This window comes from Aquarana catesbeiana, linkage group LG10 (assembly GCF_042186555.1).
Source record: "Aquarana catesbeiana isolate 2022-GZ linkage group LG10, ASM4218655v1, whole genome shotgun sequence".
In the NCBI taxonomy this organism is placed as follows: Eukaryota; Metazoa; Chordata; class Amphibia; order Anura; family Ranidae; genus Aquarana; species Aquarana catesbeiana.
In genome coordinates, this window is record NC_133333.1 from 60453579 (window position 1) to 60474017 (window position 20439).

The 20439-nt window shown below is 43.6% G+C and overlaps 1 protein-coding gene across 4 annotated transcripts in view; it reads left to right on the top strand.

Annotated features, from left to right (window-relative positions):
- LOC141110718 (oxysterols receptor LXR-beta-like) overlaps positions 1-20439 on the top strand; it is a 172125-nt gene that overhangs the window by 139238 nt on the left and 12448 nt on the right. For 3 of the 4 annotated variants that reach the window (XM_073602252.1, XM_073602254.1, XM_073602253.1), the window contains 2 exons: positions 11761-11940; positions 20005-20104. In XM_073602252.1, the coding sequence (XP_073458353.1) occupies positions 11761-11940; positions 20005-20104 (280 nt within the window). The remainder of the gene's footprint in view (positions 1-11760; positions 11941-20004; positions 20105-20439) is intronic. The other variant, XM_073602255.1, reaches the window with a different exon arrangement.

Consider the following 20439-nt stretch of genomic DNA (forward strand, 5'->3'; position numbering starts at 1 on the left):
ACAATGTTCTTAAAGGGGAATCGCACTGACAGGGAAAATAAATGAAACTCAAACCAAAAGAGTACAGTATAAATAGAAGTGTGATTCTTCCCAGAAGTGTCAGTGGCCCAGTTAGTGATCAAAACAAAGTAATAGTGTAAAGGGAGAAACTTCTTCGTGTTACTCATGGCTTATGCAGAGTTTAACTGATCCAGCCAGTCGCTGGCAGCCCTTGGTTCCTCAAAGAAGTGGACCCTGTCTTCTCCAACAACGCGGAGGTGAGCAGGGAACAGCATGGCGTACTTGAGGTGAAGGAGTCTCTGGCGCCGCTTGATGTTGGTAAACTGGCTGGGCTGTCGCTGTACCTCTGCAGAGAAGTCAGGGAAGGCCATATGTTGCCTTTCTCTCTTGACAGTAGAGTAGGATTTAGCTATTTTTTTTTTTCATTTTAAAGGCAGCATTGTAAACAAAACAAAAATTGCATTCCACTTTAGGATGCTCTTCTTTGCATTATAATTTGGATCTTTGTGTTTCCGCTATGTTGTCATGTCAAATCTTTATAAAGAATAAATGTGTAAACCGCTTCTTTTTCTAAAGGTTAATGTATGTTCAAAGCTCATCTTGTTTTTGGTGACTCATAATACTGATAGGTGTCATCTAGTAGCAATACCCCTGCATGTCCTGAGCAATTACCTTTAGCTAAGTGTCCTTTAGGATTAACAGCCGCTGACAGTATCATACCGAACCCACAGATCCTGGACATTCACCACAGCAGCAATATTTTCACATAATACCACATTCAGACAATCACTGTGGCACTAATGGATGCTGCTTCTTTGTGCCATACTGCACTGCCAGTTCTAGATGGTCACTACAGTGGCTGTTAGCAGGATCAGGGCTTATAGCAGATCCCCTGATGGTGGACAGTTATTGAGATACTATCCAGAGCTGCGAGTAGGTTATTTACTGAGGCCACTGCTCAGGGTTAGAGTGCTGGAACATTTTCCCTTTTTCGATCATTTTTTCAACTAACTTTTCATTCTAACTTGGGGCTTCACTGCTCAGTTTCACTTTTTATGCATAGTTACATAGTTGGTATTTGGAAAGGTAACTATGATTCCAATACTTTTTCACCACCAACTTTGCCATGTACTGCTGATAATCTGTGCACTAGGAACCTTTTGCTTTGGTACAATTTCTTGCAGAAAGTGGGTGGGACATGTTCCTGACACATTGTACAGTGGCAGTGCTTTGGCTAAGAGATCTGCCTTTCATGTGTGTTAAACCCCTCTGCATCTGCAACATCTCTGGTAATTCATTAGTTACCTCATTGCTTGCTTCCCCTGTGCTCTCCTCCAGGGTCCATATCCTTAGGATGTAGACGGGCCCTTGTTGTCTTTGTGTACAATGCAGGACCACTCAATTCATAGAATTTAAAATGAATGATCAATCTGCTTGAGATTCAGGCAGTATGACTGTCTCTGTTACATGAACCCATCAACACCACAGTCAAGGTGGCACAAAGAGTCTGGTCTTAGTGTGAGAGATGGAACATATCTTCTGCTGGGTGTAATGTCTGGTCCCAACCCAACTGTGGCAGTTCACCTACCCGATGTGGAAAACTGGCAGACAGTACTGAGTACTGTCCATGATACTTTTTGTATTTGCACTAACATACAATTTTTCAGGACAAGCTTTTCAGGGTGTACCCCTTTCTTCAAGGTCCAAGCAGTACTAATACACAGTTTTCCTTCTGCAAAACTTAAATCAGATTAAATCCTCATAGTTCTTGGACTTTCTATCTGGCAAGTCATCTGGTCACAGATACTTCATGGCCTCCTCTGGCTTCACCCAACATTCTGTTTCAAGGTCAAATTCTGCATTTTGCTTTTTAGTCACTGACTTTAATTGCATGGCTGTTGAGGCCCAGTTGCTGAGACTTGACCCTAGGACATTTTCAGTTGCTAAGATCCTGGCTATTCTACAGAAGGACACAAATTATTGCCTGGCACGAAGCACCACTGAGTGACCGATATCTGCTCTGGCAATCTTGTTTCAACAACCCTGGCTCACATAGTTCCCCTGTTAGGGCTAATATGGCTCAAGGGAACTTTAATTTTGGTACATTCGGTGCTTCAGGGCTTACTCTTTTTTTTTTTTTTGAATTTTTTATTTATCACCGGAAACAGGTCCACAGGAACCAATACAGTATTATTTAACATCACAACGATTAACAGTGCAACATAAACATTTACACAAATAGTATAGAGATACCCTGCTTTGTATACGCTGGGGACTTCTTGAGCTGAAACGTTATTGGAGGTTTGTGTTTTTCAAAGGTGTAGGGTATGAAATGTTTCCTAGAGTAGGGGTTAGTACAAGCGATGTCTATGCTTCTCAGTTAATATCTTTATCGTAATGTAGTTATCTAGTGAGAATAGGTATGTAAGTAGAGGTCGACCGATATATCGGCCGGCCGATATATCGGCCGATATTTGGCGTTTTTTACTTAATCGGCATCGGCCGATTGTGCTGATAAAAAAGGCCGATTATAACTTCAGCCGTGACTTGCAAATGACTTCTGTAATAGAAGTTAATGCAAGTTTCCCTAAGTTATCTGTGGAGAGGATTCTCCCCTCCTCTGGGCAGCCTGCCAAGTCTGATAAGAAGATACATTTGTATCTCTTTCAGGTTCTTTTTATCAATAGACTGAACTCCGCGTGTAGAAGTTCTCAGTTTAACCATTTAAAGACTAAATCTTTTCTGACACTTGTTGCTTACAAGTAAAAATCCTGTATTTTCTGCTAGAAAATCACTTAGAACCCCCAAACATTATATATATTTTTTTAGCAGAGACCCTAGGGAATAAAATGGTGATTGTTGCAATATTTTATGTCACACGGTATTTGCGCAGCGGTCTTTCAAACGCAATTTAAAAAAAAAAAATACAGTAATGAATTGAAAAAAAAAAAAAATAAGCAGTAAAGTTAGCCCATTTTTTTTCGTCCAAAAGTTTTGATTACCTGTTTTTGTGTATTTATTATTTTAAGATAGTTTTTTTTTTTTTTTAAGGTTTTTTTTCTAAATTATACATACAAGTGAACTGATTGAAGGTTTGTTTTGTTTAATGTTTAAATGAAAAAAAATTTCTGTATTACTTCAGGCTGCTTTCACACTGGAGCGGGCAGGCGTTGATGGTAAAACGCTGCTAGTTTTAGCGGCGCTTTACCGTCATTTTAGAGGCGCTATTCGGCTGCTAGCGGGGCGCTTATAACCCAGCTAGCGGCCGAGGAAGGGGTTAAATGCGCCCCTGAAGCGCCGCTGCCAAAACGCTTTGCAGGCGCTTCGGCAGCGGTGCGCATTCATTTCAATGGGCAGGAGTGGTGGAGCAGCAGTATACACCGCTCCAAAGATGCCGTTTGCAGGACTTTTTTTTACATCCTGCCAGCGCATCGCCTCAGTGTGAAAGCACTCGGGATATCACACTGAGACTGCAGGGGAGCCGTTTTACAGGCAGTTTACAGGTGCTATTTTTAGCCCAAAAGCGCCTGAAAAACACGTGTGAAAGGGGTCTAACTGTTAGATTTTATGAGATGAAGGGAAAAAAGAAAGGAAAAAAAAAATCGGCCAAATATATCGGCCCAAAAAAATCGGCATCACATATCGGCCATCGGCCACCGCGATTTCTAAATATCGGCATCGGCATCGGCCAGAGAAAAACCCATATCGGTCGACCTCTATATGTAAGGTCTGTAAAAAGTACCTATGTGTGTCCTGTCTCCTTCTATTTTCTCATTTTCTTGTGAAACTGAAAAGAAAGGAAAAAATAGTCCGTTTTAAAATTACGGACAAAGGGTCAAGAGGGGAAGAGTAGAAGTGGAAATAAGGAAGGGGGGGGGGGAGTATTCGCGAACATGGACTCCTCATTATGGCCTACTGAGGACGTTCCCCAGGCATTTCGTCGCTAGTTTAATGTGAGAGGGTCCTCTACTCAATTCCAGCCCTGTTTAAGCATTCGGGTCTCCTCTTCTGAGGGCTTGTCCCTCCTCTGAGTATTGAAACATGTTCCATAACTGCCATGTCCTGGAATATGTTTTGTTTCTGTTTTGGTTCGTAAGGATTAGGTCTTCCAGTTTGTTAATTTCGTCTATTTTCCTAAGCCAACTGGCAATGGAAGGTGGGTGGGGTGATTTCCAGTTGAGGGGAATACAGGCTTTGGCTGCATCAAGTAGGTGTCGTACAATTGACTTTTTGTATATACGAGAGGGGGTGTCTGTAGCGTGTAGTAGAAAATACGCTGGGTCTTCAGGGACAGTGCGGTCAGTGAATTTCTGTACTATCTTGCGGACTTCCTCCCAGAAGCTCCTTATCTGGGGGGCAGGACCAGAAAATGTGTACTAACGTGCCTGTGTCCTGTTGGCATCTCCAACATAATTCCGATGTTCCAGGGTAGAGTTTGTGTAGCACTGCTGGTGTTCTGTACCAACGTGTAAAGCTCTTGTAGTTAGTTTCCTGGAACTTGGTACATATGGATGATTTGTGTGTAAATTGGAGGATGTGTAGTTATTTTTGTGTGGTAAAGTGGCAATTTAGGTCTCTTTCCCATTTGGTAAAACTAGGGTGTTGGTAGTCCTTTGATGGTGTTATGAGCATGTTGTAAGTCAGGGATAGCGTATGTGTCAGTGCTCCATTCTCCGTACATATTTCTTCTAAGGTTGTGAGGGGTGGGTCATTTACTGTTGGAGGAGTCATGCTGCTGAGAAAGTGTGATAGTTGACGGGCTCTTAGGAAGTCAAGGCAGTATAGGCCATTCGGGTCCGATAGCTCAACTAGTGTCGCCCATCTACCCTCAGTACTGAAGTCGGAAGCTTGGAATTTCCCAGCGTCTTTTAGCGTACGGAATATAGGGTCTTTTATTCCTGGTTCAAATTGGGGGTTACCTATTATGGGCCTCAGTGGTGAGTTCCTAGTGGAGAGATTTGGTTGTGTTAGTAGTTTTGCACACACTTTTAAAGTGTTGCCAATCAGGGGATGGCATCGTATTTGTGAAGGGAGTGTCGCACTGCACCATGGGGCCCTTTGGAGGGGAATCTCTTGTTCCAATTGTGGCCATATTTTGGTCTCTTTATGTCAGCACCAATCAATAAGTCTGCTCAAGTGTACTGCATGGTAGTATGTCTTGATCTCCGGCAAGGCCAGTCCTCCATGTTGTTTTGGGAGTGATAGTGTCTGACGTGGGAGGCGTGGCTTTTTCCCTGCCCATAGGAAGGTTAAGAATAGGGAGTGTATTTGTTTAAAATAGGTTACTGGTACATGTGTTGGTAGGGCCTGCAAGAGATATAGAAACTTGGGTAGAATCATCATTTTTAGTATGTTGCAACGGCCAAACCAAGAATGTAGGCCGTTTTTCCAGGTGTGGAGTAGTTTTTGGACTGTTTTCCGCAATGGCGGGAAGTTGAGTTTGAAAAGTTGGGAGAATTTTGGGGGAATGTAGGTACCTAGATATTTCAATGCTATGTCCGTCCATTTGAAGTTGAAGCTGTTTTTAAAGTTTGTTAGCTGTGGTAGTGGTATTCCTATTCCCATTGCTTCTGATTTATTGAAGTTTATTTTCAGGCTAGAGAGCCGCCCATATATCTCAAACTCTTTCATTAAGTTTAGGAGTGATATAGCTGGGTTGGTGATGGAAAACATCAGATCGTCCGCATATGCAGACACCTTATGTTGGGTGCCCTGAATTGCAATTCCTGTAATATCTTGGTTTAGTCTCACATGGCAGAGGAAGGGTTCTAATGACAGGGCAAAAAGTAAGGGTGAGAGTGGGCATCCCTGTCTGGTGCCGTTTAGTATTGGAAATGGGTCCGAGACAACACCATTGGCCCTGACTCTGTCCGACGGGTTTGCGTATGCTGCAGATATCCAATTGAACAACTTTTCTCCCACTCCGATGTATTTTAGTGTTTCAAACAGAAACCGCCACCGAACACGGTCAAATGCTTTTTCAGCATCTGTGCTAAGGAAAATACTTGGCATTTTATCTCTATTTGCTATGTGGAGTAAGTTCAGTACTTTAATGGTGTTGTCTCTGGCCTCTCTGGAGGGCACAAAGCCAACCTTATCTAGGTGTATGAGATATGGTAGGTGTTGTATTCTTAAGGCTATAATTTTGGTGAAGAGTTTTAGATCGGTGTTTAGTAGGGATATCGGGCGATAGCTGCCACACTGTGTAGGGTCTTTACCCTCTTTTGGTATTACCGAGATCTGTGCCTGGAGTGTAGAGGGGTGTAGTCTTGAACCTGAGCCCAAATCATTAAATAATTTGATTAGATGTTGGCCTAGAGATGGTAAGAATGTCTTATAGTAGTTAGTGGTCAGGCCGTCTGGTCCCGGTGCTTTCCCCTGTTTGGCTGAACCAAGAGCTAGTTGTAGCTCGATTAATGTGATGGGTTCCTCTAGTAATTCCCTAGTCTCGGTCGGTAATGTTGGCATTAAGGACGTCGCGATATATTCGGGTGTGTTGTCGGTAGTGGTTGGCGTTGTACGCAGATTGTATAAAGAATTGTAGTAGGATCTAAATTCTTCGGTAATTTGCTTGGGTAGAGATATTGCCTGTCCAGAGGGAGTTGTGGTCTGCGGTATGTAAGATGCCTGTTTTTGCTGCTGTAGGGACCGGGCCAGCATCCTCCCACATTTGTCGCCAGACACATAGACTTTTTTCCTGCAGATCTGCAGAGCCGCTTTGGCCTTAAAGTGCAGTAGGTCTGTAACCTGTTTGCGTGTGACGTCAAGCGCGGCCCCTATGTCCCTTGTCGGGTTCATCTTGTGTGTCGTTTCTAGTGTTTGTAGTTTCTGTAGTAGTGTGGTTAGTTGTTCTGTTCTTTGACGTTTCAATCTGGAGCCATGCTTAATAAGCACGCCCCGAATTACGGCCTTATGTGCTTCCCACACCAGACCCGCGTCACTACCAGGGGTATTGTTAGAGTTAAAGTAATGTCCAATCTCCTTTACCACATCTGCACAAACCTCCGGGTCCTGCAGGAGGCTTTCATTTAATCGCCATGGCAGGCGCTGTGTCGTGTGTGTTGCAGCAAAAGCGTAATGCAACATTATCGGGGCGTGATCTGACCACGTGATAGATTCTATTTTGGTGCCTGCAGGCTGCCTGCAGGTTTCTATGTGGAATTAAAAAGTAGTCGATGTGGGAGTACGTCTGGTGTGTCTGGGAGAAGAACGTATAGTCCTTTTCTCCCGGGTGAAAGAGGCGCCATACGTCGATCAGTTGTGCCGAATGTAAAGCCGTGTTTATACATTTGCGTAAGGCTCTTGAGGTTGAGGATGTACCAGAGGATGTGTCCTCAGTCGGGATTAAGGGAGTATTTAAGTCTCCTCCTATAATTAAATGCCCTTCTGTAAATTGCATAAGTTGATCTAGCCGTTTCACTATGAATGTGTCTTGATGGTCATTGGGGGCGTAAAGATTTGCGAGGGTCACTTTTATATCACCTATCTGGCCTTTTAGGAACAAATAACGTCCTTCTGGGTCTGTTTTAGTGTCTAGCCACTTCCATGGTATCCGAGCTGATATTAGGTTTGAGACCCCCCTGGATTTTGCCTGTGTATTGGTAGAATGATAAATCCGTGTGGTAGTATTTGTTTTTAAGGATAGGAATAGTGTTGTCTTTGAAGTGTGTTTCCTGCAACAGGATTATGTCTGCCTTCAGTCGTCTCATGTCCTGAAGAAGCATCCGCCTCTTTTCTGGTGTGTTCAGTCCCTTTGTGTTAAAGGAGATTATAGTTATGGTGTCCATGTTCGCGAATGGGGAGGGGAATTAAGTTTTAGGGCAGGTGTAGAAGGTTGGTAGTAGTCAGAAAAGAGATTATAGGGCAGAGGATTTGAAAATTGAGAAAGGTAGTGTTAGTGGGGTCAGTCCCTAGGAAACAGGAAAGATTGGGTCGTAGGAGGATTAGGTTGCTGCCTCTTGGATGTGCAGCGTGTTAGGAAACTACGAAGGCAAGCAAAAAACTTGCTAATACGCTGCCCGGGAGAAGCCCGGGTGTGCAGCGCTGTCCTAAGTGGGGAATTGGATAACAATTTATATATCAAAACGGTATGTTATTTCAATCTGGTGATAAGTGAACAAAGAGAAAAAAAAAAAAGAAGGGGGGACAAAAGATGAGCGATTTAAAAAAAATACTTAGCAGTGGTAAGCTAAACCTTACTGATTTTATAACTGCAGTAAGAAAAATACAATCTGAACAGAAAAAAAAAACAAAACCCAAAGACATTCCCTATTCTAATGGTTGAGAGATATAAAGGTCTCTTCTATATTCCCCCAAGATAAGGTCCCGCGTGTTCGTGGTGGGTTACAGATTTATATTTAGACCATTATTCTTTTTGATCATATTTTAGCACAAAAAGGGTGCAGCTTGTTTTGTTCTAAATAAAATCAAAGTAAAAATAAGTGCAAAACCACAACCATAAGTATCTCCGGGATCCTGTAAATTGGGGCATTTTCACTCCCCCCCCCCCCTACTCGCAATCCAGGGTCTGTTCCTCCATCTAGGGATATGTCTCTTTTCTTCACTGAGCCACTTACGAGTCTTTCCCACTGTCTCAGTAGGGGGACTAGTATATGTCCCTGTGCTTCTTGTGTGTGAGTTCACTTCACACAACAGTCACCAACTTCTCCAAGCATAGGTACTATAGTTGTTCTAACTGATGTGGTCAGCAGTGTATCTTCGTTTCTGCGGCAAAAGTCCTGGAAATGATCCCGTTAGTTATCAGGGATAGGGTTGTAGAAGTATATATCGCAAGACTAACAATGTTTCTGGGGGGGTGTATTCGTCTCCCGTGGAGTCCCCTATAGTGATAGTGACATAGGAAAAGGAGGGAGGTGACAGGGTTGGAATGCCTTCACTGTATAGTATATTAATCCCCATCCCAGACGGTGAGATTGATAAGCAAGGGTTCCCAGCTGGAGGTTAACCGGAGACTGCATTCGTGGGAGACCTGGGGGAAGCGGGGGGGAGCGCATATAATGGGGATGGATGAGGGTGCAGTAGCCCTGATCTACTCACGCGGTTCTCCTCCAGAGGCGGATCGGCGTCTTCTCCTTCCCCTTTGGCGAGGTGGTAGCGGGCCGTGAGCGGCCGAAGGACCAGATCTGCCCATCGGGCGCGGGAGGAGCTGAAGCCAGTCTGGTAGTGATATCGGTTCTGCCTCTAGGTATCTGAAGAGTGCTGGGAGGTCCGCTGTAGTCTGCAGTGTGTATGCAGAAGATTCTTTGCGGAATGTCACAGATAGTGGATAGCCCCAGCGATAGGTGAATCCTTTTTGCTTTGCAAGATCGAGTAGCGGTCTCAGCGTGGCCCGGCGTTTCAAGGTGGCTCTCGAGAGGTCCGGGAGGATTCTTACTTGCAATCCGCTGTGGTTAACGTCGCCATGTTCCCAGGCGCAGCGTAGGATGGCTTCTTTCTGCAGGAAACGGTGCAGTCTGCATACTACATCCCGTGGGTTGTTCGGATCCACAGGCTTCGGTCCCAAGGTTCTATGAACTCTATCGAGTTCTATGTCAATGTCTGTGTCAGCCAGGACAGTGTGAAAGATTGCCTTAACCGTCTCTGCTAGATGTTCCGGGCTGGTAGATTCCGGGATTCCTTGAAGCCGCAGGTTGTTCCTGCGGCTTCGGTTCTCAATATCCTCCATGTGTAGCTGAAGGGATATGGCGGTGTCTCTGTGCAGTTCCCGTGACTGTTCTAGGGCCGTTACTCTGTCTTCGAGAGAGGATACCACTGTCTCCCCTGATGTAACTCTATCCGACAAGCTGGAGACCTCTCCTCTCACCTCTTGTATGTCCCGGCGATGGGTCTCCTCAAGCCGGAGGATCATCGCCTCGATATCCGTTTTAGTCGGAAGGGCTTGTAGGAGAGTGCGGATGTCCTGGTCCATAGGCACTGGCTCGGGAGGATGTAAGGAAGCCATCCCTTTTGTTGTGTGGGCTTCCAGTATTCTGGGCTTTGGGTTAGATGGAGCAGAGAGGCTCTCGATAAGGCAGTGTGAGTTTCTGGTAGAGGCCTTCTGTGTGAGCTCACGTGAAGGGCCGCGTGGTGCCGCAACTCTGGCTCCTGGGGACTGTTCTTGTCTGAAATAGTGGCGTATTTTTCCGTTGCTCTGGGTGGAGGATGTCCCTTTTGTCACTGCTCTTGTCTTGTATTTTTTGGCAGCTTTCATACCGGTTAAGTTGGTGCAAATGCCGGGGAAAAGAGAGTGAGGACGGGAGCCCAAGTAAAAAGCAGCTTCACTCTGCCATGTCCAGGCCACGCCCCGGGCTTACTCTTTTTAACTACCTCTTGAGGTACCTCCTGTGACATAATCTCAAATCTGGAAACTTTGCTTGCAAGTTCCCTTCTCTTTGTAAGGTCAAGGTTGTCTTAAAGCCTAGGCCCTACTTGCTGCATAAAGTAGTCATGGAGAGGGTTTAGGGGCACCCCCACTGTGCTCCTAAAAGAAAATGAATGGACTATCTCCGTACCCAGGGATACGGTATTTTCCTCTTTTCACATTAATGAAGACATATAATCTTATTTTTTTGCTCCGAAGGACATCCGACGGAATTTGTTCTGTATACAGCTTCCCTTTAGAAGACAGATTCTTTGTCATTCTTGGTGGTCCACATAAGAGATATCCAGTTTAGCCATCTTTCAATGTATTCCCTCTGATTATATTGCAGGCCTATTCCCTGAAGGGACAGGAGCCTCCTGTTTTCTGTCACTGCCCACTCTACTAGGGAGTGAATGCATTATGAGGCTTTCTGCACCCAATGCCAGTTTCTCAAGGTATACTAGACATGTATTCACCGAATTCAACACAAGGTCCTGTAATCAGCAGTGTTGTCCAGTCATGTCATAAGCTTGGAGGTTGCCTTGCCACTTAATTTTTTTCTGCCCTTCTACTATGCGACAGATTTTGGGCATCAGTAGTAGTATCTGTATCCCCCAAAGAAAAACGAGAGAAAAAGATTCATAAAATAACTTGGGAAGGGACACAGATTCCTCTACTGTATGGTCCCCTTTTTCTTGTTGGCATTTTGCCACCGTTCGGAGGTGTTCCCATAGGTTATCTTGTTACTACTTACTGCATGCCATTCCTGGTCTTGTTACTACATGCAGTAATTTATCTATTAGATGGGGTTGTGTCCTTTAATTTTGCCTAGTGTCCAATTTTTTGAAGCAGCAGCTATACCCATCAATGGAAGTTTGACTGAGCCTCCCAATAATTTGCTGGAGAAAGGATTTTAAAGGATGTTAAAAAAGGAATTATAACTTTCCAGAAATCTGTCTGTCTTCCTGGGGGCACAATAATGTCTGCTACATAGTGTTCTGGTGGTGTGGCCTAATCACCATGGATATGTTAAATTAGTTTTAGGTGGAATACAATATCTACAGAAATTTCCTAAGTGTCTAAAGTCCAAAAATTATTATGTGGAAGCACAATGAAGGGACGCGGATGCAAACCAGACTTTATGCATAACATGTACATAGTGGTAACATAGAACTGTGTTCAATGTAATGTACATTTGCTTTCACTAGACAAAGAAAAACATGTAAAGTGTTCAACATTAGTGTGCCTTTTAAATAGCTCCAGTCCTGCTCAGACAGTCACCAGTGTTTGTCACATGCATATTGAGCTCATGAGACAATGTTCTATCACTTTCATATCCTCACTTCATTCAGTATAGCTGATCTTGCATTTCTCCTACTGTTTGATTTCTCTCTTTTCAGCCATGGCCTCTTGCCAATGACCCCAACAGCAGAGAAGCTCGCCAACAACGCTTTGCTCACTTTACTGAGTTAGCCATCATCTCTGTGCAGGAGATTGTGGATTTTGCCAAACAGGTTCCTGGGTTTTTGGAATTGTCTCGAGAGGATCAGATAGCACTTTTGAAAGCATCCACCATAGAGGTAAACTGTAAATAAATGTTCTGTAATAAACTATGCTAATCATGACTATTTTATATAGCAGTCCTAAAAAAAAACACAGAAAATCTCATTGTATAAATGGTTCCTATAATATTATCAAAAACCTTATTCCTAGTCACACAATTCCACTATCAATTTACTAATATTGCGTTTTCCAGATTAAAATAAAAACTGTTAAAATAGTAAGTTAGATTTTTAGTTTTCCATAGGATGTCAAATGTGTTAAATATCACAGACATGTAGCCATTCTACTGTTCCTTGGCAACCACAACATTTGTCATCCAAGTGCCCTAGCAGCACTCTTTTTCCCAGTTCTGATGTCAGTGATCAGATTATCTTGGTTTGCTGTCTGTACAAGATCTAAATATAAAACACAGCAGTGCACCTTGTATTTTTTGCCAGCATTTATTTGGGGATACAGTCAGTCTTGTAATAATGGGTAAAGCTGCCACCTCTATGAGGCAGACACTTGACAAAACAAGGGCTTATGCCCATCTACTCAATTCAAGCACAATTTAGCTTAGTGTCCTGAAGAGGTAGAAGGCTTTCCAGCTGAAGACTCTTCTGTCATGAGCTACTGGAAATTCCCCACCACAGCTGTTTTCACAGTATCAGATTGGACTTCTGATTTAGATATTCATTGCATTGGCTTTTCAGATCTTCCATGAAAATACTGGACTCCCAGATTTGGATAGTCGCTGCAGTAGTTGTTGTGCTGTGTGTGTGTGTGTTATACTTATCACCTGATCCATATATTTACAGAGTCCATGCATAACTGTCCTGTGTTAGGTCTCCAGCTCCTTGCTCAGACCACTATTTTTGTTGGAAGTACCTACAACTGATTGCCACTCTGTTACAGAGTAATAGCATGTAATCCCAACTGCTTCTCCAGGTGCATTGGCTAAGATACACAAGTCCGGTGTGGATTCTTTCCCCTGAAGTGAAGGAGAATGGTCAGAGGTTTGCTCTTGGAAGATAGAAGCCTTGGACAGCCTTATGCAAGTGGTTATTGAGACTCTTAAGATTGAATACCCCTGTACCTCCTCTTATGGAGACTATACAGAGTTCCTACAGGCCTAGGTGCTCTGCTAGAGTGTTCCCTAATTATCTTCACTGGTTTTCCACCCCATATCCCTTTTTCCAAGAATTTGGTTAAGAAGTGATCTGCTCTATCGTCAGTGGTTTGGCTGTTTTCCCACATTAACAATTAAGTTCAGGTGTATGCATATATGTGGCATCATGGATTGGGCTGTGCTGCCACATGTATGAGTACCTGTTTTTGTCTATTTCTCTGAGACTAAGCTATTACTGACTGCTCTGGTCTCAGAGTAACAATCAGGAGCTGGTAAAACTAGCTATCTTTTATTTTTCCAGTTTTCCCTGGTCATCAATCCTGTCTGCTTTTTGCTGTTTAGGATCAGAACTCCTGGACTGTGGTACTCTCGCCATATTTGCCTCTTTCAAAAAGGTTCTGATTCTTGCTCAGCTGGGAACTAGGGGGGCATTAAGGTGATTGTCTATTTTAACAATCTGATTATCAAAGCAGCATCTACTCTGGACATGCAGACCAGTCTGCTGATAATTCTATGCTCTCTGAGGTGCTTCAGACGGCTCTTGAATCTACAAAAGTTCTTTCTTGTCCCATTGTAATGTTTGGAGTACTTAGCCTGATCCTGGATTTCAGGTCCGCAGGGATTTTCCTACAAGTAGAAATACAGCAGGCTCTGAGATCTCGTTTTCCAAAAATTTCGGACAAACCGCAGGTCCCCTCTATGCAAACTTATACCTGAACTGCCATACATGTTTTCATCTTTTAGGCCAGGGGTAGTAGGCGACCTCGGCACTCCAGCTGTGGTGAAACTACAAATCCCATCATGTCTCTGCCTCTAGGAATCATGCCTGTAATTTTCAGGGTCTTGCAATGTCTCATGGGACTTGTAGTTGCACCATAGCTGGAGGGCCAAGGTTGCCTACCCCTGTTTTAGGCAGTCCCCTTTGCTCCGTTCTGCTCTAGGACTTTGCAAAGAGCATCCACGTTGTTGTTTTCCTGCCTGGGATTCAGCTTTTCTTCCTTCAATGCGGTCCCCTTAGCCTTGTTGTACTCTAGGACTTTATAAAGGGAATACTGGTAAGATAGTTCTCTTGGCTATGCTAGCTTCACTGGCTCTTGGTGTCTCTGAGTTGGTCCTTTCTGAAAAAGGATGCAATCCTTTCTGGCTGGGTATGTTATTCTGATGGAGATCTGGGTGATTCACCTGTCCCTTCTGTATTGAAAACAGCAGATGGATGGCCATCTGGTGAGGTGTAATTTTGACAATGCCACGGCTGTGGCATACATAAGTAGTCAATCTGGCACAAGAAGCTTGAGCAAAAAGTCGGGTTCCAGCTCTCTCAGTGGTCCATCATTTAGCAGGAGTGGAGAAATGGCTGGGGGAGTTTCCGAGTTCTCATTGTCTTGATCCTGGAGAATGTTCTCTCCATCATGTGTTTCCTATAGCAATAAATGCTGTGGTCGCTTGATGGGTGAAATACTCTGCCACTGAAGCTTGTATTTTAACTCCTGCAGATGACTGAATTAGAAAGAATTCACACCACTCGGATAGCTCCAAACTGGGCAAAAAACGCAATTCTCTGACTTTGGGCACAGATGCCTTGTGGCCACTCCAGAACCCATCCGCAGCTCGATGATGCACACTGCTTTTTAGTTGCTGGCTTTAATGGAAAGGTGTTTGTGAAAGAGAGAGGGCCTTTATGTTGCAGTGATTGATGCTATGCTACAGGCTTGCTAGCCCATTTGCTGCGAGGTATATGCAACTGTACATGGAAGGCTTTCTTTCAGTCATGGGCCCCAGGTAAGGAGCTTGTGGTTAGCTTCATTTGTGGTAGGAACACCACCTGACTGCTGCAACATGTCTGACATCTAGAAAAAAAACAGTTATCACACTTAGGCTATTGGCCCCAACATCTGCATTTACAATTGTACCTGTGCATAGGAGCTATGAAACACCCAGCTCTACCAGGGCTTTGATGCACGTAAATCTTGTGCGGAATTCTCCCCTCATTAAGTGAGAGAACTGTCAAGGAAGGACAGCCTTATATATTATTATACAGAATTTATAAAGCAGCAACAGTTTGCATAGCACTTTACAATATAAAAGGGTGACAGAACAGATAAAATACAACAGAATTAAGAGGGCTCTGTTCAGAAGAGCTTACAATCGAATAGGGTGGGGCACGTGAAACAAAAGGTTGTAACTGTGGGGAATGAGCTGATGGAAGTGGTAAAAGATTAGCAAATTAGCTGGAGGTGTGATAGGCTTCCCTGAAGAGATGAGTCTTTGGGGATTGCCTGAAGGCCGCTAGAGTATCAGATAGCCGGACAGGTTGAGGTAGAGCGTTCCAGAGGATGGGAGAGGCTCTGGAGAAATCCTGGAGATGAACATGGGAGGAGGAGACAAAGGGAGCTTGAGAGTAGGAGGTCTTGAGAGGAGCGTAGAGGATGGTTTGGGTGATATTTGTAGACAAGTTTGGTGATGTAGCTCGGGGCAGAGTTGTGAATGGCTTTGTATGTTGTGGTTAGTATTTTGAATTTAATTCGCTGGGCGATCGGGAGCCAGTGTAGGGATTGGCGGAGAGGGGTGGCAGACACTGAGTGGTTGGTAAGGTGGATAAGTCTGGCAGCAGCATTCATGATAGACTGAGGAGGGGATTGCCTATGGAGATGTAGGCCAATGGAAGGGAGTTGCAATAGTCAACGCGAGAGATAACAAGGGAGTGAATGAGTAGCTTGGTGGTCTAATTTGTTAAAAAGGGGCATATTTTAGAGATGTTACAGAGGTGAAGTCTACAAGCTTTCGACAGCATTTGGATTTGGGGCTGAAAGGACAGGTCAGAGTCTAGGATTACACCTAGTACCCTGGCATGAGGGGAGGGATTTATGGTTGCATTATTGATTTTGATGCAAAAGTCATGGAGGGGGGCACGGGCAGGGGTGAATATTACCAGCTCAGTTTTAGAGAGATTTAGTTTAAGGAAGTGGTGCGACATCCATGCTGATATGACAGTTAGTAATGCAGGAGGAGACAGGAGTGAGGTGAGGAGTAGACAGATTGATTTGGGTGTCATCAGCGTATAGATCGTATTGGAAGCCGTGGCCGGTTATCAAGTGACCAAGGGAGGAGGTGGAGATAGAGAAGGGGTCCAAGAACAGAGCCTTGGGGGACCCCCACAGAAAGGGGCAATGGAGAGGAGGAGACAGAGTTGTAGGTAACACTGAAGGAACGCTGTGATAGGTAGGAGAACCACAATGTAGCAGAATCTTGGAGGCCAAGGGAATGGAGTTTATTGAGAAGGAGTGGGTGGTCAACAGTATCAAAGAGAGGTCAAGCAGGAGAAGTATAGAGTAGTGGCCGTTGGTTTTAGCAGTTAGTAAATTGTTAGTGAATTTTAGTAAGGCAGTTTCTTTGGAGTTCTGCGAGCAAAAGCCAGACTAAGGGGTCAAAAATGTTATTTTTGTATGAATGAAGATGGTTATAGACTAAGCGTTCTAGAAGTTTAGAGGTGAATGGGAGCATAGGGATGGGTCTTAAGTGGTTCAGGTTGGTGAGGTCTAGTGAGGGCTTTGTAAGGGGGGTGATCTGCCCTTGTTTTAGAGGGGAGGGGGAAGGTGCCACTAGAGAGGGAGAGATTGAAGATGTGAGTGAGGGAGCATAGGATAGAATAAGAGGGTGACCGTAGAAGTTGTGAGGGAACAGAATCCAGGGGACTAGTTTTGTAACCTCTTCAGTAATGGCCAGTTCAAAAGAGGAGAGTGTTGACTGTGCTGTTAGGCAAGGTATGTTGAGTGGGGAAAATGTACACACAGTGGAGGTGTCTTCACATATTGCATCAATCTTGTCTTTGAAGTGACTGGCAATCTCTTGGGCAGTGAGTGATTTAGTGGGTAGAGGGGGTGGGGGGCGAAGCAGAGCGTTAAAGGTTGAGAACAGCCAACGGGGACTGGATGATAAGGTATTAATGAGAGAGACATAGTAGGCTTGTTTGGCAGCATGGAGGCAGGAATTGTATCTTAGGAGGACAGATTTATATAGGGGGAAGTCCTGCAGGCATTTGGTTTTATGCCACAGTCGTTCAAGAGCAAAGCAATGTCTCTCGGGATTTCTAGTGTTGTCAGTTTGCCATGGTTGTAACGGTTGGGGCCCGATTCTGCATGTAGTTAGAGGAGCAAGTACGTCCAGTGATGGTGAGATTGAGCTGTTGTAGACAGAGGAGGCCCTGTCATGACAGGACAGGGGAGAGATTGGCATATAGGTGGTCCGTAGCAGAATAGAGAAGAGAAGGGTTAAAGTGGCAAAGGTTCCTGCAGGTAATAGTTTGCTGCTTGGAGTGATAGGTGGTAGGAGGCAAGTATACAGTGAAACGGATGAGGTTGTGATCAGAGAGAGGAAAGGGGGTGTTGATGAGGTTGCCAGGAGTGCAGAGATGGAATACATTGGAGTGAGTGGAAGTGTGTGTCCATTGGGTTAGGTCAAAAGATGAGGTGAAGTTGAGCTGTAGCTGGGCTGTTAACATTGACAGGGATGTTGAAGTCACCAAGAATGAGAGTGGGTATTTTAGAGGAGAGAAAGTAGGGTAGCCAGGCAGCAAAGTCATCAAAAAAAGCACAATACTGGTGCAGGTGGTTAAGACTCTTAAAATGTGTCTAGCCATTTTTTTTTCTATTTTGGATAGAGCATGGAAGGATTAGAACCCTGTGAACCTTTATACATGTGGTAATTGAGACTGAAAGTGTATGTCTAGCCATTTTTTCTTTATAACTTTGGATAAAGTTGGAAAGGGTTAGAACCCCCTATTTGATTTTTACTGCTCACTGGAATTCTGGTAGAGAGATTTACCTTTTAATTTCTGTTCCTGTGACAACAGTTTCCCCAGACAAGGAGTTTAAATTTCCAACTTTCCCACAGCAACACAGATGGAAATACATTTTTTTTTATATACTACAAGATGTGCGAACAGCAGGGGGTCACTGGGAAGTTTAATGGCCATGGAGCCCTGAATGTTAGGTTTACTTTAAGTAAAACATGTCAAATACAGTTAGGGCCATATATATTTGGACACAGGCACAATTTTAGTTTTTTTCAGGTATTTACCAAAACACATTCAAGCTATAGTTATATAATAGATATGGGCTGAAAGTGCACACTCTCAGGTTTAATTTGAGGGTATGTACATCCAAATCAGGAAGGGTTTAGGAATTACAGCTCTTAAGAATAGCACCCCCCCCCCCTTTTTTTTTCCAAGGGATCAAAAGTAATTGGACAATTGAATCAAAAGCTGTTTTATGGCCAGGTTTGGGCTATTCCTTCATTATTTCTTAATTAATCAAGCAGGTAAAAGGTCTGGAGTTGATTCTAAGGCTGGCCATACACTATTCAATTTTCCTGTTCAACTTTCCTTTAGATTTACCAAAACCATATAATAGGAGGTCAAACCTAAAGACTTTCAATTTGGATGCAATCAGGCAGGCCCTTGTACTACATAGTTGAAGGTAAATCTAAAGAAAATTGAACAGGAAAATTGTATGGTGTATGGCCAGCTTAAGTATGGTATTTGCATTTGGAATTTATTGCTGTGAACCTACATCATGCGTTCAAATGAGCTGTCCATGCAAGTGAAACAGGCCATTGTAAAGCATCAAAAACTAAACAAATCCGTCAGAGAGACAGTAGCAACATTAGGAGTGGCCAAATCAACGGGTTGATACATTGTGAGGAAAGAATGCACTGGTGAGCTCAGCAACATAAAAATGCCTGAACGACAACAGTGGTGGATGATCGCAGGATCCTCTCTATGGTAAAGAATAACCCATTCACAACATCCAGACAAATGAAGGACACCCTCCTGGAGGTGAGCGTATCATTTGTTGGTTTTTATTCCTAATTTTTCATGCATCATTGTCAGTCAATAATCAAGAGAAGACTTTACGCGAGCAAATACAGAAGGTTCACCACAAGGTGGAAACCATTCATAAGCCTGAAGAATAGAAAAGCCAGATTAGACTTTGCCAAAAAACCCCAGACCAGTTCTGGAAAAGCATTCTTTGGATGGATGAAACTAAGATTAATCTGTACCAGAATGACGGGAAGAAAAAAGCGTGGAGAAGGCTTGGAACAGCTCATGATCTAGAGCACACAACGTCATCTGTAAAACATGGTGCAGGCAGTGTGATGGCATGGGCATGCATGGCGCTGGGTCATTGGTGTTTATTGATAATGTGACAGAAGCAGCCAGGTGAATTCTGCAGTGTTAAGAGATATACTGTGAGCCCAGATTCAGCAAAATGCAGCAAAGTTGATTGGACAGCGCTTCATAGTACAGGTGGACAATGATCCAAAACACACTGCAAAAGCAACCCAGGAGCTTTTGAAGGAAAAGAAGTGGAATATTCTGCAATGACCAGTCAATCACCTGATCTCAACCTAATTGAGCATGCATTTCACTTGCTGAAGGCAAAACTAAAGGCAGAAAGACCTACAAAGAACAGAAGACAGCTGCAGTTAGAGCCTGGCAAAGCATCAGAAAGGAGGAAACCCAGTCTTTGGTAATGTCCATGGGTTTCAGACTTCAGGCACTCATCGCCAGTAAAGTATTCGTAACAAAATATTAAAAATAAACATTTTATTTATGATTATATTAATTTGTCCAATTACATTTGAGCCCCTGAAAAGGGAGGGGGGACTGTGTATAAAAATGGTTGCGGTTCCTAAGATGTGAACTGTTTTTATACTTATGTTCAACCCCTTGAATTAAAGCTGAAAGTCTGCGCTTCAAATTCATTTGGATTGTTTCGTTTTAATTTTATTCTGGTGGCATACTGAGTCACAATTGTGCCTGTGCCCAAATATATGTGGACCTAACTGTGTATATAACCAAAAACACACAAACTTTTACATACATCATCCATGAATGTTCTGCAAACCAGTTCATGAAAGTTATGTAGTTCGACTGGTGGTCCTCAGAAACTAATAGTGTTTAACTCCATTGTAGATAATGCTGCTGGAAACAGCGAGGCGCTACAATCATGAGACTGAATGTATAACTTTTCTGAAGGACTTTACATACAGTAAGGATGACTTCCATCGAGCAGGTGAGACTGGCTGCCTTGGGCAACACAGTTTGTTTTGATCAGCAAAAGCATTTCACCGTGTGATACAGGAAAGCCTTACTGCTTTGGAATCAGACTTATAGATACCACAAAATACAGTATATGGCCAAAAGTTTGTGGACACCAGACTGACACACCTACTTATATGGACAAACATATGTTGCCATCCCTCCAAATTAAGAGCCAAAAGCCACTTTTTTTTTTATATTTCAATCAACTAATTTTTGAGTTTTTTTTTCACATTTTACAGCAAGAGAAAAAAAAAAAGAAAAACGCTTAAAACATTGCCATCACACCCCCCCCCCCCCCCCCCACCC